At 43.9% G+C, this 19162-nt stretch overlaps 2 protein-coding genes and 1 pseudogene across 3 annotated transcripts; all 3 read right to left on the minus strand.

Annotated features, from left to right (window-relative positions):
- Positions 1–2334: 2334 nt before the first annotated feature.
- LOC308388806 lies at positions 2335–3690 on the minus strand (annotated as a pseudogene). Its single transcript has 2 exons — positions 3112–3690; positions 2335–2370 (listed from the first exon to the last, which is right to left on the minus strand). The product of its transcript is annotated as an uncharacterized misc_RNA (transcript).
- Positions 3691–5127: 1437 nt separating this feature from the next.
- Positions 5128–6778, minus strand: LOC308388448 (SLAM family member 9-like). The gene has a single exon (XM_080869201.1). The coding sequence runs from the start codon at positions 6355–6357 to the stop codon at positions 5590–5592; it is 768 nt and encodes a 255-aa protein (XP_080725327.1). The 5' UTR covers positions 6358–6778; the 3' UTR covers positions 5128–5589.
- A 3227-nt stretch (positions 6779–10005) lies between these two features.
- On the minus strand, positions 10006–13843 carry LOC308388527 (lymphocyte function-associated antigen 3-like; the record flags this gene model as incomplete). Its single annotated transcript, XM_080869300.1, has 2 exons — positions 10006–11098; positions 13616–13843. The coding sequence occupies 2 exons, from the start codon at positions 13841–13843 to the stop codon at positions 10604–10606; spliced, it is 723 nt and encodes a 240-aa protein (XP_080725426.1). The 3' UTR covers positions 10006–10603.
- Between the last annotated feature and the right edge of the window lie 5319 nt (positions 13844–19162).

Here is a 19162-nt window from a genome sequence, read left to right on the forward strand (position 1 = left end):
AGAAAAATCTGGGCTCCAGAAGAGTTCAGTGCAGCAAACAGCATGTCCACCAATCAGCACTGAAGTGACAGATGTATGCAAGGGCTTGAACCACTCTCTGCACTGCTGTGTTTCCCTTCAGTGACTGCGGTGAGACCTGTGGCGAAAACTTGAAAGAAGTCAAACCCCAAATTCAAATAGTTATTTTGTTTCTGCTTCAGGGAAACTTTGATGTGCAGCAAAACTTCTCACCTCTGCCTCAAGCTTCCTGGCCAAGCACTCCCTCACACTGAGCCTCACTGACACTGCAGCATGCAACAACCTTAGCAAGAAAAACGTAAACATTTTCACTCAGGAAGACAATTCAACACGCAAAAGGAGCTAACTGAGTTTGCACACTTGTACTCGGGTTTTCACCACTGCATGACAGTGATTTACCAGAAACAGTTGCCTCAGTAAGATATAAGAAGGTGCAGTGTTTGGGCTGAGATGCAGAGCTGCTGTGCACAGCACTGTTACCTTACAGGAGGAAGGGTCGCTGTTCAAACTTCCTGCCGACCTTTCTGTGGAGCATGCACGTTCTTCCACTGTTCAAACACACACGCAGGCTCACTGCAGAGTGTAGATGTCCCTCTGATGACAGATCGAGATCCTCCAGCCCACAGCTTGGGTGATGCTGATCAGTCACAGTGGGTCATGACTGCAGGCTGAGCCGTGCAGAGGCGTCATTATAAAGCAAGCTGGCTTCACTTTTCAGACCAAGAAGCAAAGTCCACCTTTTATGTTGTGTGAGACGTGACGGCATCATGACTCACTGCCCTCTGGCTGGTATAACGTCTTTATGGTGGATTTGGGAAATAAACGGGCTTTTACATACTGTGTGTGGACAAATAAGTGGCTCCCACAGCCCAGTACCACATAATTGGCTTTAAAACCTGTGGACTGGCTTCAGTAATCAAGTGCATGTTTGCTCCCCTCAGCATCAGCAGTAACGGCACTTTGAGCTTTCCAGTCTGACAAACTTCATCATCACTTGTTGTTTTCCAGTCTCATCTGGGACTTCAGCACTTTCAGACCGTTTGCTGTCCTCTTCCAACACTGGCTCACAGCGCCACCCTGTGGTATTGGATGATATTACACAGAAGTAGATGGTGAATGGTTGGCTTTTCTACTCTCGTAGCGCTTTGCCCAACGTGCCTCATTCACACCCGTTTTTTCTCTGTGTTTTCTATGTAAGTACTTTCTATCTCACATACATGCACAGTATGCAGCATCACAGCTGCTGGTAGCATTCTCCTGTAAGCTACTTTGCAGTGAGTATCTTATAACATACCTGTCTATTCTAATACGTCATATTTTGGAGGGTTTTCAGGTGGTGTTTTTTTAATGCTGTGTCTGTACGCGTCTTTTTCCACATTTTACTGAACACTAAATGTAGTTTATAATTGAACACTCTAATATTAGCCATCCAAGCTGAAATATAAAGAGTGCACACAGCTGTGCATGGTGTTGTGATGACACATGTCAGGAGCCTTTGTCTTGTATGTGCTGTAGGTCTTTGTAGTCCTGCAGTAAAGCTGCTTTGAGCCCACGTCCTGCTAATCGGGTCCTGATCCTGCCTCCCTCACACAGCTACAGCTGCTCTGGCTTTTGCTCTCCCAACATTTCAGAATTAGAACAGATAAACAGATAAAGTTATTTCCCAGAGAAGCTTCCCAATAACACACACACACACACACACACACACACACACACACACACACACACACACACACATTTGTGTTTCTGCTGCTGAATCTGCTTTACAAATGCAAGAAGGCTCACAGGCAGCTCGTCCCCCTGCAAGACAACTAAAACAGAAAACCTAAACTGGGAGGAACTGGGATGATGACGGACCCTCCTCATGAATACAGAAGAGACAAGACACTTTCAAAATAAAACAGGAAACATGAAAAACACTGAGAAGTCTAAACACAACAAACGATTAATTATTTACAAGATACAAAACTCAAAAACAGGACCCAGAACCACAACAGCTTTAAAACTACAAACAAGCCACCAGGAAGCTCACCCCCTGCTTGTATCCATCATCACCCAGAGCTCATGACTACAGGTGAGGGTCGGAAACAGATCAGCAGGTATCTTTTTCCCTTCAGTGCTTCCTGTGGTTTCCTTCAGTAGATGTGTGGTGAGCCTCATCATGAAAACATTTGTGAAGGGGAAGTCCCAAAAACCTTTTTATAATCCCTCTGAACCACTGAAGGCTGATGTCAGAGCCTTGACTGACCGCCATGAGATAACAGCCCCGCTTTAAAGACCCACATTAGGAAGTCTGAGCAGTGGTGGAGACAGAAGTCACAGCTTCGTCACCTCGAACTCCTCAGGATCCTCCTGAAGAAGTTCGAGAACTTAAGAAGAAAAATGGAGCTCAAAAATCTAGTTTTGCACTTTTTTAAATAAATGTGGCAGGTCTCACTGAGCATGTGCAGTGTGAACGTTATCATTCAATCTTGTTTCTGATTGGAGGAAAAAGACTGGTTGCAAATGTTTCCAGGTGTTGCTTTAGTCAAATTTTTAAAAGCCATAATGATGTTAGACTGCATCACAAAGCATTTCTCTTCAATGATCGATTTTTTTTTATCAAACTTGATTCTGTTTGATGAAGCAAAGACGCTGGAGGCAGAGACGATGAACAAACGTCAGCTTTTAATACTTACTGTTAAAGAGGGGAAACAGACAAATACACATACTGTAAAAGGCACAAGAACAGAGAAAACTACAAACATGGCAGACCATGGCCATGACAGCCTGGTGATTATCACTGCTATAGAAAATAAGCAGAACAGTTTTATGAGCAAATAAATGTGAACTTTCAGGACTGACGTGCTTTAGTCTTCACCAGGAAACCAAAGGTGATGGTCAACATTAAACTGCATCATTATGACCTTTTCTGTGTTTACAGACACAGACAGAAGGAAGTTTCTGGCACAAAAAGTAGACGACGGCAACAAAGAGCGCCACGATCGCCAGAGATCTCATCACAGCACCTAAAACTATAATCCAGTGTCCACAGTCTGCAGGTTTTATTTGGAAGAGTGGATTAAAGAGAGGTTTGCTTTCTCTCTCACTTACTCGATTCTTCATCCTGCAGGAGAAAGTTGGGACACGCTGTGTTTCCTCATTATTGATGATCTCCATGTTCGTTCCTGACTGCTTCCACTCTCCATCTCCGATCTTCCAGAAATACTCGACAGGCCCAGCAGCGCTGACGTCTCCGTCACAGCTCAGCGTGCAGCTCTCTGAGGTTGAGTTACACAACAGCGGCATCACACTCACCTCAGGCTGAGGCACTGCTTCGACCGCCACTGTCTTATAAACCTGACTCTGGACCTGGTTGTTGATCTCCACTGAATACACTCCAGTGTCCGCTGCAGTCATGTCCCTGATCTCCAACACTCCTGTGCCAGTGTTCAGAGTGGTTCTGCCAATAAACTTGCTGTAATATGTCAGAGGAATCTGGTCTTTCACTCACTCAGCCAGCAGGTTCTTGCCGTATTTCCACACGACGCTGTAGATCTGTTCAGAGACCGGCTGAGGGCTGAGCTGGAGTGTGTCACCAACTTTGAAGTACTTCACAGTCTGATCCTGAGAGAAGCTGGTTGCAGCTAAGAGCAGCACAGCCAGGAGCCAGAAACCAGCCGACGTCTCCATGTTCACAGATCAGTGCAGAAGTGAGTCTTTGCAGCAGTCTTAAAGCTTCCTTTTCTCTAATCTTTGTGGTTTTCTTTTGTGGGAAGCATGATCATGAAAACAGTTGTGACAAGGAAGTCAGCCCAGTGCATAACACACATGAGGACATGAATATAGTGTCTGTGATTATATGAAGAAGTAGACTGAGTAAGCTGACTGCCCCGCTGTAAATGTTCCTGTCTGGTGCCAATCCCGAATTCACAAACCAGATTAAGTTCTACTGGTTGTAAAAGTGGATAGAAGGTAATTTGGTGTTTGTTGCATGTTCCTTTACATCAGTGTGTTTGTGGTGGGGTGTGACTTTTGGCTCTTTGGTACTACAGTGTTTTTAAACTCCAGGAAATCCCAATCCTGAGGGCTGTTCAAACAAACAGCAGGAGTTATTAGATCAGCTCTTGGTCGAGTTGTGTTCAGATAACAACTTCCAGATTCGATCCAGAGATGTTTGGCATGAAGCAGTGTTCACGGTTTCAGAATAAGCTGTCAGTAACCTTGATGACCTGCTGGAGTTAACCAGGTGTTTGAACAAAAGTCTAATAAAAGATTTTATTCCTGTGCTCAGAGCAGGCAGCAGAGCAGATACACAGACAGATGCTGGTGGTCAGTCCAGAGATACTGAGAGGTTTGAGGACCACAGTGTCGCCAACCTTAAAGCACTTCTTTACAGACTGAGAGAAGCTGGTTAAGCTGATGTCTCCATGTTCACAGATCAGTGCAGAAGTAACAGCAGCGTCAGAGGTCCTGCACCCTGTTCCTGTTTTTTAAGCCAGGAAGAGAGGACGCTCCTAAATAAAAACCAGTTCATGAGCAAATCTGTTCCCAGGTCTAAAATGTACTTAAGAACCACATTATACGTCCAGCTGTTTATCCTTTCCAGGTTCGCAGGGAGCATAGACACAGACAGCCACTCACACACAGTTTCTACTAACTGCATGCGTGTCTGGAGTACCCGGAGAGAACCCACGCAAACACGGGGAGAACATGCAAACTCCACATAGAAAGACCCTGGCCTGGTGGAGGAATCGAACTCAGGACCTTCTTGCTGTGAGGCAACAGTGCTAACCACCCATACACGTATAACCACTGGTTAATTACATTATCACATGGCTGCAGGGACCCCACAGCACAAGCATACTTCCAGTTTATTATAAGACTGTGTTGTACATTGTTATATAAAGAGATTTTCTTATTGGTAAAAAAAACTGCAAGAAGTCAAAGCAAAGGCAGAACACGGCACATGTTTAAAGAAGGAAGGTTTATTCATTGAAATTAGTTATTATTAAAATAGACATCATTTTTTTACACATGCTCAAAGCAGCACATCAGCCCGATCTCACACAGAACTGTCATGATGTTAAACAGAAGCTGTCACTTCAGCTCTGTGGGAAATCATAATGAAGCAGTTCACTATGTTGTAGATTCAAGCTGCGCTTCATATGTTTGGCCACCAGATGTCACCAAAGAGCGCTGTGTTGACAAGCTTCGAATAATGAACCGTTTTTCAGCTTCAGAAAGGAAATTGTTTTAGACACATTTTTTGCCAGTGAAGCTGTTTGAACCTGTATGTGTGATCTGGGCCACACAAATAAAACTCTAGAGTGGAGCTGTTCTCTCTCTGAGGACACTGTTAGATCAGGAGAGGACACTCTGTGTATGACAGCTGACTCCTCGATGAAGCCAAACCAAGCTGTTACAGCAGAAACCCAAGCTTGTAAAAACCACCACAGCAAACAGTCTGCACAGGACAGACCAAACTGAGCTTTATCTGATAATTATTACAACAGAATTATTGAACGTCAGCTTTAAAAGGCAAAATATTATCAACACACTACACCAGGAAATTAAGGCGGTGGTTCAGCTTCAGCTGTGTGTGTTTGTGCATTTACGAAGAGTCTTTCGTTTTGTCCACAAACACACAGCCGCCCAACACGGAGTCAGGATCGCCAAGGATCTCATCACAGCACCTGAAAGTGTGACACAGAGTCCACAGTCGGGGGTTTTCTCCTGGTAGAGCGGATTATCGATGGGCTCGCTGTCGCTCTCACTCACCAGGTTCTTCATCCTGCAGGAGAAAGTTTTCACACGCTGTGTTTCGCCATCATTCAGGATCTCCATCTCCTTTCCTGACTGATCCCACTCTCCTTCATCCTTCTTCCAGAAGTACTCGACAGGCCCGGCTTTGTTAATGACTCCGTCACACACCAGTTTACAGCTCTCTGAGGTTGAATTACACAACAGCGGCGTCACTTTCACCTCAGGCTGGGGCACTGCTTCGATCTCCACAATCTGATATACCTGACTCTGGACTTGGTTGTTGATCTCCACTGAATACAGTCTAGTGTCCGCCGCAGTCATGTCCCTGATCTCCAACACTCCTGTGTCAGTGTTCACAGTGGTTCGGCCTTTAAACTTGCTGTAATATGTCAGAGGAATCTGGTCTTTCGCCCACTCAGCCAGCAGGTTCTTGCCGTATTTCCACACGACGTTGTAGATCTGTTCAGAGACCGGCTGAGGGCTGAGCTGGAGTGTGTCACCAACTTTGAAGTACTTCACAGTCTGATCCTGAGAGAAGCTGGTTGCAGCTAAGAGCAGCACAGCCAGGAGCCAGAAACCAGCCGACGTCTCCATGTTCACAGATCAGTGAAGTGACACAAACTATTCGACGGTGTTACTCTTTTACTTTTCTCTACTCTTTGTGGTTTACTAAGTGAGTGCAGTGAGTGTCATAGCTGTGAAAAGGAAACCAGCACAGCGCATAACACACATGAGAGTATGAATGTAGCCTCTGCTTTTCATGAGATATTAAACATTTCCTACTAAACATTAATCATTATGGCTAAAAAAAAATAGGTATTTATTTGGTTAGCTGCAGGTTTTCCAGTGTTTTAATCTTATAATTGAACATGCATGATCAAAGTATTTTCACCTCCTGTACTCGAGTCATGATCATGTTTATTAGCTTTATAATTCAGTCTGGGCTGCAGCTCAGACTTCCTCCTTCTAAAGTCGACCACCAGCTCTTTTGTCTTGCTGGTATTGAGGTCCGAGGTGTTGTCTGCACACCAATCCAACAGCCTCTGAAGCTTTTGTGTCTGATGCAAAAAAAAAAAAAAAAGAGTAGACCACCAGGGAAACTGGCAGCATCACCGAGGATCTCGTCACAGCAACTGAAACTGAAAGTGGACACTGTGGATTATTCTCCAGGTGTCTTTCTCACATTCTCAGTTCTTCATTCTGCAGTAAGTAAGAAAAGACAGACAGAGTCAGACTCCTGCAGTATCTGAAGTGCTCTCAGATGATTTCTCCTCTCAGGGTGAGTAGGCAGCATTTTTAACATGCTGTATTTTATACAAATTGAAGATCGCCACATCTCCTCCCACTCTCCATCTGGTTGAGAGAAGCTGGTTGCAGCTAAGAGCAGCACAGCCAGGATCCAGAAACCAGCCGATGTCTTCATGTTCACAGATCAGTGCAGAAGTGACTGCAAACCACGTTTCAGAGGTCCTACACCCTTTTCCTGTCATGTAAAGGAGGAAGAGGATTTCCTTATTAACACAAATCCCACTGCACTCACTGTGGGATCTTTCAGTCTGATCATGAAAACACTTGTGCAAAGACGTCAGCCGGGTGCTGTTTCAAATATACATTTGTTTTTCCATTTTTATTTATATGTTAGTTTATAACCTCAGTTTTTAGAGATAAAATAAAACAGGAAGTACCATGTTTTCCACACTATAAGGCGCACTTAAAATCCTTTAATTTTCTCAAAAATTGACAGCGCGCCTTATGCATGAATTCTGTTTGTGCTTACTGACCTTAAACCGATTTTATGTGCTACACGGCTCTCAAAAATCTGTTAAAAAATGTTTTAGTACGACTTTGATAAGCTACAAAGCCGCACCGCTGGATGGGTTGTTGGAGCATTACGGCTACCGAAGTCAGGAGCCTCGCGGAGTAATCTGGGGCTTCAGGTCCCAAAGTCAAACGAACACTGCAGCATCACTGAGAGTTAAAAACTGTCTTAATTCTTTCATCTTTAATAAAATGATCAGCGTTGCTGCTTTACCAGGTGTAACAATTAAGTTTAACATCCAGGCATCCATGAAAACAAAATTTATCAAATTTAAAGGAGTAAGAGGTTAGCAGGAAGTTAGCTCACTAGTTTCCGAGTCAACACGATATAGCATGTTCTGACTGAGAGATTTGTGAAAAAATTCAAACGTACAGATGGTTAGGGATAAATGTAATCTCATGGCAGGATGCTGTAAACAGACCAAACTTCAGTCAGGAGAACAACTGAGATAATCCCTCCACAATACGAGGTTAGTCATTCATATACTGCAACAACATGGGAATAGAGCAGCTGCGAAAAAATTCAACATTAGTGAAGTGGAGGAAGCAAGAAGAATGAGTTGAGCAAAGTTTGACTTATCTGACTGTTTTGTTTCGCTTAATTAAGGGCGATCGTGGCTCAAGAGTTGGGCGTTCGCCTTGTAATCAGAAGGTTGCCGGTTCGAGCATATACATACATTAAAAAATTCCCCTACTAACCCACACTTTAAGGTTTTAAAGTTGCTTGTAAGGGGAGAGCAAGAAGAAGTTTGAACCAGCCTTGAGGCCCTGCTGCAGGAACAGTGTAAAAATGCCACCACAAAGGAGCCAGCAAAGAAAGATCGTCCTCCTCTCTTCATTGTCTTCAGACTCAGATGAGGAAGCTCTGCGTAACGGGGCCCTGAGTTTGTACAGAGCAGAATCCACCATCAGCGACACAGACTGCCCGCTGCAGTGGTGGTCCAGTCGAACAGAGACCACCCACAGCTGTCTGTCCTGGCCTGTAAGTATCTGATTAGTCCTGCCACTTCTGTCCCATGTGACAGACTCTTCTCACTTACAGGTCACATAGTAACAAAAAAGAGCTGCCCTGAAAATGTGAACAGGCTAGTTTGTCTAAGTAACTGTCTGAAAGAGATGGAGAGTAAATAAGCATGGGAGGTATTGTGAGTCCAATGGGTTTGTTATTCTTTGCACTAAAATGTTCGATGATCACACTGTTTTATACGGTGGCCCTGAGAGGCCAAACAGACTGCAACTTGAGAAAACACCAGCACTAAGAAAAACGCAGCAAAAGCATACAAAACACAACGGAAATAGGAAAAAACAGATTTCCAAAAGCACAAGGGAAGTGTTTCTGGAACAGTCAGTGGTTGTTGATCAATGGTCATGAGAATTTGCATAATTAAGACTAAGGAACTGGCCTCCCAGCCCATTGTTCCCTCAGTGGGCTGGTTTCAGTCATCATGCAAATGTACTGTTTATAAGTTTGAAACCTGCAGTCAGCTGAGACTAAAGAAGTCACCTGGATGAGTGACCAAACGTTTCTCCCACAAAACGCTGCGTCCAGATGAACAGAATCAACTTTTGGAGATTTACTTTCCTGGATGATTGAGCATACATCAAGATACTTTAATAAATGTTTGATGGCTAGGTGTGCAGTTCCTGCTTTAATGCATGTTTGTATTTTCTTCTATTTGATCTCAAAAAGCTCCTAAAACAGTCAGTGATCACTGTTGACCTCCCTCGGCTTTTATTACCACTAATCATTTATTTAAGCTCAGTTTTTAAAACCTTAGGATGTAACTACAGCCCAGCCCATGCAGCAGTATATGAATGACTAACCTCGTAGTCATTCATATACTGCTATTAAAGTGTCTTGTGCCTCACTACGGCACAAGACACTTTAACACCCACTCACACAATGTACAGTCTCAGATTTTCTTATATTTCCAGATTGTTTTATTTTATTTTAGTTACTTAATCTATAGAATCCACTCACTTACTATAATGTCCTCCTTGTATATGTTCACTTACTGTATATAATGTTCTCTTTTTGCACCATCGAGGAGCATTGTGTTGTACTCGTATAACTACGCATGTGACAAATAAAGAATCTTGGGTCTTGAATGAAGCTGACTAACATGAGGAAATCTCTCTTCTAACATGTTTATGGTCAGCGATAAAACTTTAAATTGGAAATGCTCACACAACGCAGAGTTTTTCTGCAAATCGAAGCATTTTATTCCAGTAAAGTGGAAATTAAAGAAATCTATGAAAGTCAGAGTGGTACAGCTCATCAGGACCGAACAATGAACAATCATTTTAAAAACATGAAATAATTAAAGATAAATAATTACTTTCTAATTACTTTCTAAACACGATCTGTATAAGAGTTGCAGGAAGAAAGGACACTTCAGGCAAGAATCATTTTTCAAAGGTGAGTTTTAAATGCAAAGTTCAAAGAAATAAAAAATCATGGAAAATATTGAACCCTGAAGGCACTTCACAGAAAATATAAATAAAGACAGAGATGAAAAAAACAGTCTGACACAAGAAAGTCAGACATATAAAACCACAGACCTGAGGGGGCGAAACTAACTCGGCGCTACGAACACGAAGGACGGAAAACTGACAAAAACAGGAAGTGAAAACATCAAAGGTGCAGAAAACACAAATCACCATAATGAGTAATGATGAAAGAGGAACTAATATATCAATGACAAGTGCAGACAAGGGAGATACAAAAACTCTAAAAAAGACAAGAAATGATTTAAAGAAAAACTACAAACATGGCCGACCATGATGATCATTAGTGTGGAAATAAAGCAGAAACGTTTTACAAGCTAACAAACATCAACTTTGGTTTAAGGAGAGCAGACAGGCTTTAATCTTCATCAGGAAATCAAAGCAGATACTCGACTTTAAACTGCATCATCATCATCATCACTTTTACTGCATTTACAGACGTGGAGCGTCTCTCGTTTCTGCCTCAACAGGTGGACGACCACAAAGACCCCCGCGACCCCAGAGGTCACAGCGCCTAAACTCCATTTGTAATCTGGGCCTTTGTTAGCGGTTCACTCTCTGTATCGTCACTGACCGTCATCGGTGATGATGAAGATGGAAAGGAAGGCATTTGGAAGAGTGGGTTAGGGAGAGGTTTGCTGTCTCTCGCACTCACTGGATTCTTCATCCTGCAGATGAAATTCGTAACACGCTGTGTTTCCTCATTATTGATGATCTCCATGTTCATTCCTGACTGCTTCCACTCTCCGTCTCCGATCTTCCAGGAATACTCGACAGGCCCAGCAGCGCTGACGTCTCCGTCACAGCTCAGTGTGCAGCTCTCTGAGTTTGAGTTACACAACAGCGGCCTCACACTCACCACAGGCCGAGGCGCTGCTTTAATCCTCACAGCCTGATGAACCCGACTCTGGACCTGGTTGTTGATCTCCACTGAATACACTCCAGTGTCCGCTGCAGTCATGTCCCTGATCTCCAACACTCCTGTGTCAGTGTTCAGAGTGGTTCGGCCTTTAAACGAGATGTGATCTCTCAGCTCAATCAAGTCTTTCACCCACTCAGCCAGCAGGTATTCATCACAATACCACACGATGCTGGTGATCTTTTCAGAAACCGGCTGAGGGCTGAGCTGAAGCGTGTCGCCATCCTCAAAGTACTTCTTTACAATCTGATCCTGAGAGAAGCTGGATGCAGCCAAGAGCAGCACAGCCAGGAGCCAGAAACCAGCCGAGAGCTTCATGTTCACAGATCAGTGCAGGAGTGACAGCAAACCACGTGTCAGAGGTCTCAAACCCTTTTCCTCTTCCGTACAGCCTGTGGTTTCCTACACTGAGCGCAGTCTCAGTCTTTGCTGATTCCAGGATGTTCCTCCCACAGTTTTGCCAAAATGACCCAAATGCAGCGAGCAGACAAAGTAAACACAACGAAGTTTTAATTAAAGTGAATCTAAAAGATCCTGAACAAACTCCTGAACAGACAACAACAAACAAAAGAAGTAAACAAAGAGCAAAGCACAACAGGAAGTGACTAAACAGCAGAGCACAGAACCAAAGACAACAACTTAATGATGAGAGATAAGAAGACACCAGGAAGGCCAATGAAGGACATGCAAGAAGTCTAAACACAATACTCTCTGTTAGAGAACTCCCAGTAATCAGTTAGATATGTGTGTATGATGACATATGGATACATATGAAGATTACTGTTAATCTAGAATAATCATAGAAACAAATGATAACAAAACTCAGTCTAAACAAACTCCAAACTCTCCAGAAGTTTATCAACAACTTCATGTCTAATTAATTTATGTTTTTGCTTTAAACTCCAAATAAAGATAGAAAACATCACATATCTGTGACGTGGTAGCCAAACACATCTACATTAGATATAACTGAGAGTCTGATCACCAGCCAGGCAGCTGCTGCTGGTCGCTGTTCATTATTGTTTCAGAGCCAGAGTTCAGCCAGAGTGATTATTCTGAGCAACACCCGCTCAGCAGCTTTCCTGGAGCTGTCAGCAGAGTGCAGGCGTCAACTTTAACTCGGGTTTGATGTTTCTGGTCGAGACAAAGTTTCATCATCAAGTTCGTCGTCACTTCCTCCTCTCCTTTAGCAGCTGTCTCCATCACTCAAAGCTTCTCTGAAGTTCACTCGTTTGCTGACCCGGTGATCAGGATGTCCTCTCCTTACACCGACTCACTGCTTTATCATCCAATCCAATAATATATATAATCCAATCTGTGCAAATGATTCCAATAATGCTGAGACAGTCGGGGGGGGACCCTGAGGACAGCGCGCTCTCAGAATCACTCAAGTGAAATCTAACAGGTGATATTTAGTTTATTTCAGTTTTATTTGTTCCAGTTTGGCTGAAACTAAAGTTGTTTCATTCGGCCAAATATAGAAAGAGGAAACAAACTTACGCCGACCAGCACGAGGAAATCTCTCTTATAACGTGTTTGCCTTTACTGATAAAACTCGCTGAAGTCTTGGAAAGCTGCTGCCTTTTCTCACTTCCATGTGAAACAGTTACTGTGACTATTAACAGTAACTCATCTATCAGTCAGACGTGGCAAAAGCACAGACATCCTGTATCTAAGTAGAAGTATAGATAATACCATTAATAAATTCTCCAGCAAAAGTTGAAGTACTGATTAAACTTCTTTACTCGAGTAGTTAAAAAGTACAGGCTCTGAAATGTACTTAAAGTAAAAAGTAGCTCTTTGGACGTTTCTACCATCTATCTTTGTGCAAAGCTAACTGTTAACTATTAATTATAATAATAATATAATATTAAGAGATGGTAAATGGACTGATTCTTATACAGCGCTTTTCTCCTCTCCTGGAGTACTCAAAGCGCTCTATACAACATGCCTCATTCACCCACTCATACAAGCACAACCTAAACTACATTCACACTCCGATGGACGCATCGGAGGGCAGCTCGGGTTAGTATCTTGTCCAAGGATATTTGGCATGCAGACTGGGGGAGCCAAGGATCGAACCACCAACCTTCCGATCAGTAGCTGATCTGCACGACCACCTGAGCCACCCAGAGATCGAGATACAACTTTTATTTCAGTCTAAATTTTAATTCTAATAAAGGAGCTGAGCATGAACCGGTTAAGTAGAACATGAGGAGAGAGAAAAAAGGATTATAAAACATATCTTGTTTTCCTGACTTTACCTCTAAACAGGAAAGTGGGTACAGCCAGAGATTAAAATGGGCGTCTATCACAGTGCAGCAAACTAACCTGTTCATCCTGCAGAGGATTTTATGTAAGCGGTAAATAACACAGCTGCTCTACCTCAGTTTGATCTGCATGTTTCAGAAAAAGAAAAAAAATACTGTCACGTGTACAAACAAAACATGAGGATTTACATGTGAGCTTTATATGAGCAGTCCTTCGCTTTAACTCTTCTTCCGACGATATGAAGAGCGGACAATGGACTGAATACAGTCCATTGTCCCCCAAAGTCATGTCCCTGATCTCCAACACTCCTGTGTCAGTGTTCAGAGTGGTTCCGACTTTAAACTTGCTGTAATATGTCAGATCAATCAAGCCTTTCTCCCACTCAGCCAGCAGGTTTTTATCGTATTTCCACACGATGCTGTAGATCGGTCCAGAGACCTGTTGAGGGTTGAGGACCACAGTGTCACCAACCTTGAAGTACTTCTCTACAGTCTGAGCCTGAGAGAAGCTGGATGCAGCCAAGAGCAGCACAGCCAGGAGCCGGAAACCAGCCGATGTCTCCATGTTCACAGATCAGTGCAGGAGTGACAAAAACCACGTTTCAGAGGTCTTAAAACTGTTTCCTTTTTGAACATCCTGTGGTTGCAGCACAAATATGTTAAATATGTTAATACGTTAACATTTCTGTTCTGCAGTGTTAGTCAGTGAGTGACTGGCTGCTCCAGTATGGGATCAGAACGATGCCACCTTATCCCACAGTCCAGCCAATGATGGGATTCACATTCTATACGCAGCTAATCCACGTGGTTGACAGGCTGTGACAGCGTCCTTATGTGCCGACACCGGTGTTGATGTGGAGTGAAGCCACGTTAATGACAACATGTACAACCATTGGAGATGTGAGCAGGACAGACGGAACAACGGACGGAAACAGTGTGGACTTTATACCAGTTTTTAAATTGTGTTGATCGGCCACGTAAAACCAGAGTTATGATAAAATATCTGCAGTGTTTGGTTTTCTTCCTGAATACTGTCGTTGTTTATATTTACTGCAGGAAGAAACGGTAAAAACGGCGTTTTATAAGGAAAACGCTCGAAATCACTCCGCCTGTGAACAAACACAGCCCCCCTCCAGCCTTTCCTATTGGTGGAAAAATGTACCATGTGGACCAATCAAAACATGATATGGCAACATGGCATTTAGTTGTTTAGGGAGGGGGAAGTTTTAGGAGTGACAGCGGTGTTTTGAGATGTGAGAGATTTGCGACGTTTAGCACAAATCGTGTGTAGTTAGTGTGTAGTTAGTGTGTAGTTAGTGTGCAGTTAGTGTGTAGTTAGTGTGTAGTCAGTGTGTAGTGTAGTCAGTAGTTTTGTTGTGTGTTAGAACAATGAGGCGCCTGCTGAGTGTTACAGGTGTTACAGCAGTGACACATCTGCTGCTGTCAGGCCTGCAGGTATCAGGCTGTTGTTCTCCTTCATCTCATAGTGGACAGAAATTTTTTGGAGCGGCACAAATAATTTGTGTGGCATCAGAGTTGATGCAGAACAGCTGATTGTTCTGTAAATACTTTGAAATGTTTGTTTAAAAAAAACGCCTTGGCTGCATTTTTAGGTAAACAGCTGCAAAAAACTTTGTTTGCATAACTCAGTTACTTTTTTGAAGAAGTAACTATATAGTTAATTTCCCAGCATTGGTCATTATTTACTGTATTTTGCAGACAGAGAGTTACAGACTCTCTCCCAGACTCAGACTCATCATACAAGTCAGAGCTTTATTGGAGTTCAGGTTATTTTTCCTTCCAATAGTGTTAACATGCTACAGGTCATGAACAAGATTTGTTTACATTTTCATTGTAAGTGGGCTAAAGCAGTTAATTAAAAGTCGTCTAACATAAATGCTGTAATTTGATTATTTTAATAAACATGTGACTTGGATGGATTCGATGCTGCCGTGACCACAGTGCACACGTCTGCTGTCGCTCACAGTGGTCCACGGGACGCTCAGGGAGTTTGTGTGCTCGCTCAGACAAGAAGAATTTGAGGGAGCATTGTTCACACCTTGTACATGTCCTGCTCCACCTTCACATGTTTCTCTGCTCTGCTCATCACTGTTCTTGACAGTCAGTACCAGTACACTTCTTCTCCATTGCTCAGGCATCCTCTCATTCTGCAGGATTGTGTTAAGCAGTCCGGTTAAAAAGTCTCTTTTCTAGACATCTCTGCACCTGCACAGGTTTCCATGTTTTTTCATCCTCTTCATAGCTGCCCTCACTTGCTTCTTACTAATCCTTACAGTTAATGTTTCCTTCCAGTATCGTCACTGCAAACTGCTGCAGTCTAAAGATTTAAGCCATTGCCTGCCTTGCCTGGTGACGAGCAGTGCCACTGAGTGACAGCGAGGTGCACAGTCTGCACCTCTGTAACCTCACAGCTGGGCGTCATTCGTGCTCCTAGTGAGATACGGCTTAGAGAGCAAAGCCGAGTGCAGCTGAGAGCAGCAGTGCCAGGAGCTGAAAGGCAGCCGACGTGTTCACAGATCAGTGCAGAAGAAACAGAAAAGTCTCTCTTCAGAGATCTTAAAGCTTTTCTTCTTTTGAACACTTTGTGGTTTCCTTCAGTGAGTGTGGTGAGCTTATGGTGAAAGCAATGAAAAAGGAAGTCGGCCCTATTGAAGCAGCGTGTTCACATCCACAGACGTCACACTTTGTGATTTCTTCAGATGCCGTCTGGATCTCATTGTTTGGTCTTTAAAGAACTACAGCTCCCAGATTACTCTGCTGCTTCTGTTTGATTGCTTTTAAGACCCTGATATGTTAGTAGTCGTCTTTACTCGCTTAGCCAGGTGCAGGTGGTTCGGCTGAGATCAGCTGTTCTGTCTCACAGTATAAGACTCTTACTGTAGACTCTACTATTTTTATTCTTTATCATGCTGCTGTAACACAACAACTTTACTTATGGGATCAATAAAGAATCTGTTTATCTAGAAAATACACTCTTAGTGAGCAGAATTATATTCATTCCTATTAAAATGAAGCTAACACAGAGAGAACTGGCGTATGCTGGGTTTAACACTGTGACATCATAGCAACAAGGTCTGTAGTTCGAATCTTAGCCGGACTGGAACAGGTCGCAGTGTCTCCTCAGGTGAACTCCACTGCTGTACTTCCACAAAGTAAAAGTCACAGTTTGATCATGAAACATGTAAACACTCAAATTCTGATTTGCTTATGGGAAATATTCAGCTAACAGTATCTCAGTGCATCTGCAGCAATCAGCTCTGCAGGTCAGACTTTAAAACCTCACCCTAATGTCAGATCGTGCAGCTGGTTTCGTTCTGCACTCACAGTCAGCGGCCCCATTTCTCGTAGTTTGCTGTGAGCTGATTAATGTCTCTGCTGCAGTCCCGTTTGAAACGAAATGTAACACTTTTTTATTCATGTCACTGTGCATGTCAGTGTACAACCTGTTCTGTGGACATTTATTCAGTTGTATTATATTTATATAACCAGGCGCTTCATATTGTAAGTTGAAGCATTTAACCCGAGGAAATCAGCGCCCAGTTCAAAATGGTCATTTTCATCCAGCGTCCAGTCAGAGCCCGCCTACGTCTCCTTACATGCCCTGTGGTGTGTCATTTGTGTCCAAGCAGAAAACCATCCAACATACGATTAACATGTTAAACTGTTTAAATCTCAGCTCTGTGCAGAGAACGTCCACCTCTGTCACAAAAATGGAGCCAGACTGAAACTCTGAAGCTTCAGCAGATGCTCAACATCTTTGTCTGGCTCATACAAAAACCCACAGCAGTGTTTGAATAAACCAGTGCTTGTACTGGAAAGAGCAAACCTGCACACTGACAGCAGGTCTGAGAGCTTTATTTACAGGATATGTAGGAAAGACCAACACAGGTAACTACAGGAGCTCTGCCAGCCAGGAAACAGGAGTTAGTGGCGAGTGCTTTACACTGACCTTGGTGAAGAGGTTTGTTTTGACGTCTCGCTTGACTGTCTGATCTTCTTCCATTGACCTGTGGACTGGTGCTGCTGAGCAGGAAAGCAGCAGAGAGCGTGCAGGCTGTGGACAGGTAACAACCAGGTGCTGGGTCCTTCAGCCACAAACAAAGAACGACCCCAACACACAGTAAAGGCATAAAAGAGCCAATTACCACCACAGAGGCTGACTTTAAATACTATTCAATGACAGGAGATGAGACTGAAGCTCCGCCCAGCGAGAACAGCCGGCCCACAGCTCGACCTGAGAGAAAACAGACAGCGAGAAGGAAAGAAAACCCAGACGGCCGGGACCGTGACAAAACAGGAAAGAGTTTCAAATGTAAGACAGTGCAGCCAGAGATGTTGAACAAGACAAGATTTTAATGTTACTTTGAGTTCAACCTTACAAGGAAATCAAAGAAAACAGAAACAGATCAAATAAAAATAAGAATGACGGGTAGATAAATACATTTAAAGCTATAAATACACCGAAGTAGACAGTGAAGCAAAGAAATCCCAAAGAAAAAAGAACTACAAACATGGACGACCGCACCAGTCTGAAGTGCAGAACAGTTTTACAAAGCAAAGGAATGAGCTGCCCTTTGACGGGCTTCAGTCTTCATCAGGACTTAAAGTGCATTTTCATCGCTGTCAGCAGTTTTTCTTTTACAGTTTCTGAAACAAAAAGCAGACAAACACCGCAACCACCGCCAGGACGGCAGCGCCTACAAGAGTGAGGATCCACCATCTGTAGTCCAGATTTCCGTCCTGGTGAAACGGGTTGGTGATGGATTCGCTGCGTCGCTCACTCACTGGGTTCTTCATCCTGCAGGAAAACATCTTCACACACTGTGTTTCCTCAGAATTGATGATCTCCATGATTTTCCCCGACTGTTCCCACTCTCCATCTCCGATCTTCCAGAAATACTCGACAGGTTCGGCCTCTTTAACGTCTCCGTCACAGCTCAGTGTGCAGTTCTCCAAACTCGAGCCACACATCGGCGGCCTCACCGTGACCTCAGGCTGGGGCACTTCTCTGATCCTCACGGCCTGATGAGTCTGACTCTGGGGCTGGTTGTTGATCTCCACCGAATACACCCCAGTGTCAGCTGCAGTCATGTTCCTGATCTCCAACACTCCCGTGTTCGTGTTCACCTCTGATCGGCCTCCAAACCTGCCGTAATATGTCAGGGGAATCACATCTTCCACCCATTCGGCCAACAGTTCTCCGTCCCACTTCCACACGACGCTGGTGATGCGAGCAGAGACCGAGGCAGGTTTGAGGACCAGCGTGCCGCCAAGCTTGAAGTACGAGTGTATAATCCGGGCCTGAGCGAACCTCACTGCGGCTGAGAGCAGCACTGCCAGCAGCAGAAAGCCAGCTGATGGCTTCATGTTCTCAGATCGGTACAGAAGTGAAAGAAAAAAATTGGCAGAGATCTTTTTCCTCTTTTCTGCGCTGGCAGTGATTCCCTGCAGGGAGTGCGGTGAATCTTGTCATGAAACCATTTGTGAAAAGGAAGTCAGTTCCCTGTGTGGTCGCACTGAACTGGCATGTTCTCATCCCAGTGCGTCACACGCTGACATTTTGTCAGTAAAATCCTCCTGATGCTTACAACCATGTGAACGACTTTGACGGTCAGCTGCTTCGCCCTGATGCAGCATAAATACACCACAGTTTGTGCTGGTTGGTGGCAGGTTGCATCCAGTGAGTCACGACCCCATGGCTGGTCACAACCATGGGTTACAGCAGAACTCTGGAAAGAGTTTTCTTCTTCTTCACCTGCAGGATCCACATGTTGGTGGTGCACATTTGTCTTCCTCATAGCTGCTTCTCACACCGATTGGGTGGCGGCGCTTGTTGCCTGTGGGACGCCCTTAAATTATCCCA

This window comes from Rhamphochromis sp. 'chilingali', assembly GCF_963969265.1.
Source record: "Rhamphochromis sp. 'chilingali' genome assembly, chromosome: 20".
NCBI lineage: Eukaryota > Metazoa > Chordata > Actinopteri > Cichliformes > Cichlidae > Rhamphochromis > Rhamphochromis sp. 'chilingali'.

Bases quoted from the DNA above. Each gene is read 5' to 3' on its own strand.
- LOC308388448 (XM_080869201.1), bottom strand. From the start codon at position 6,357: ATGGAGACGTCGGCTGGTTTCTGGCTCCTGGCTGTGCTGCTCTTAGCT.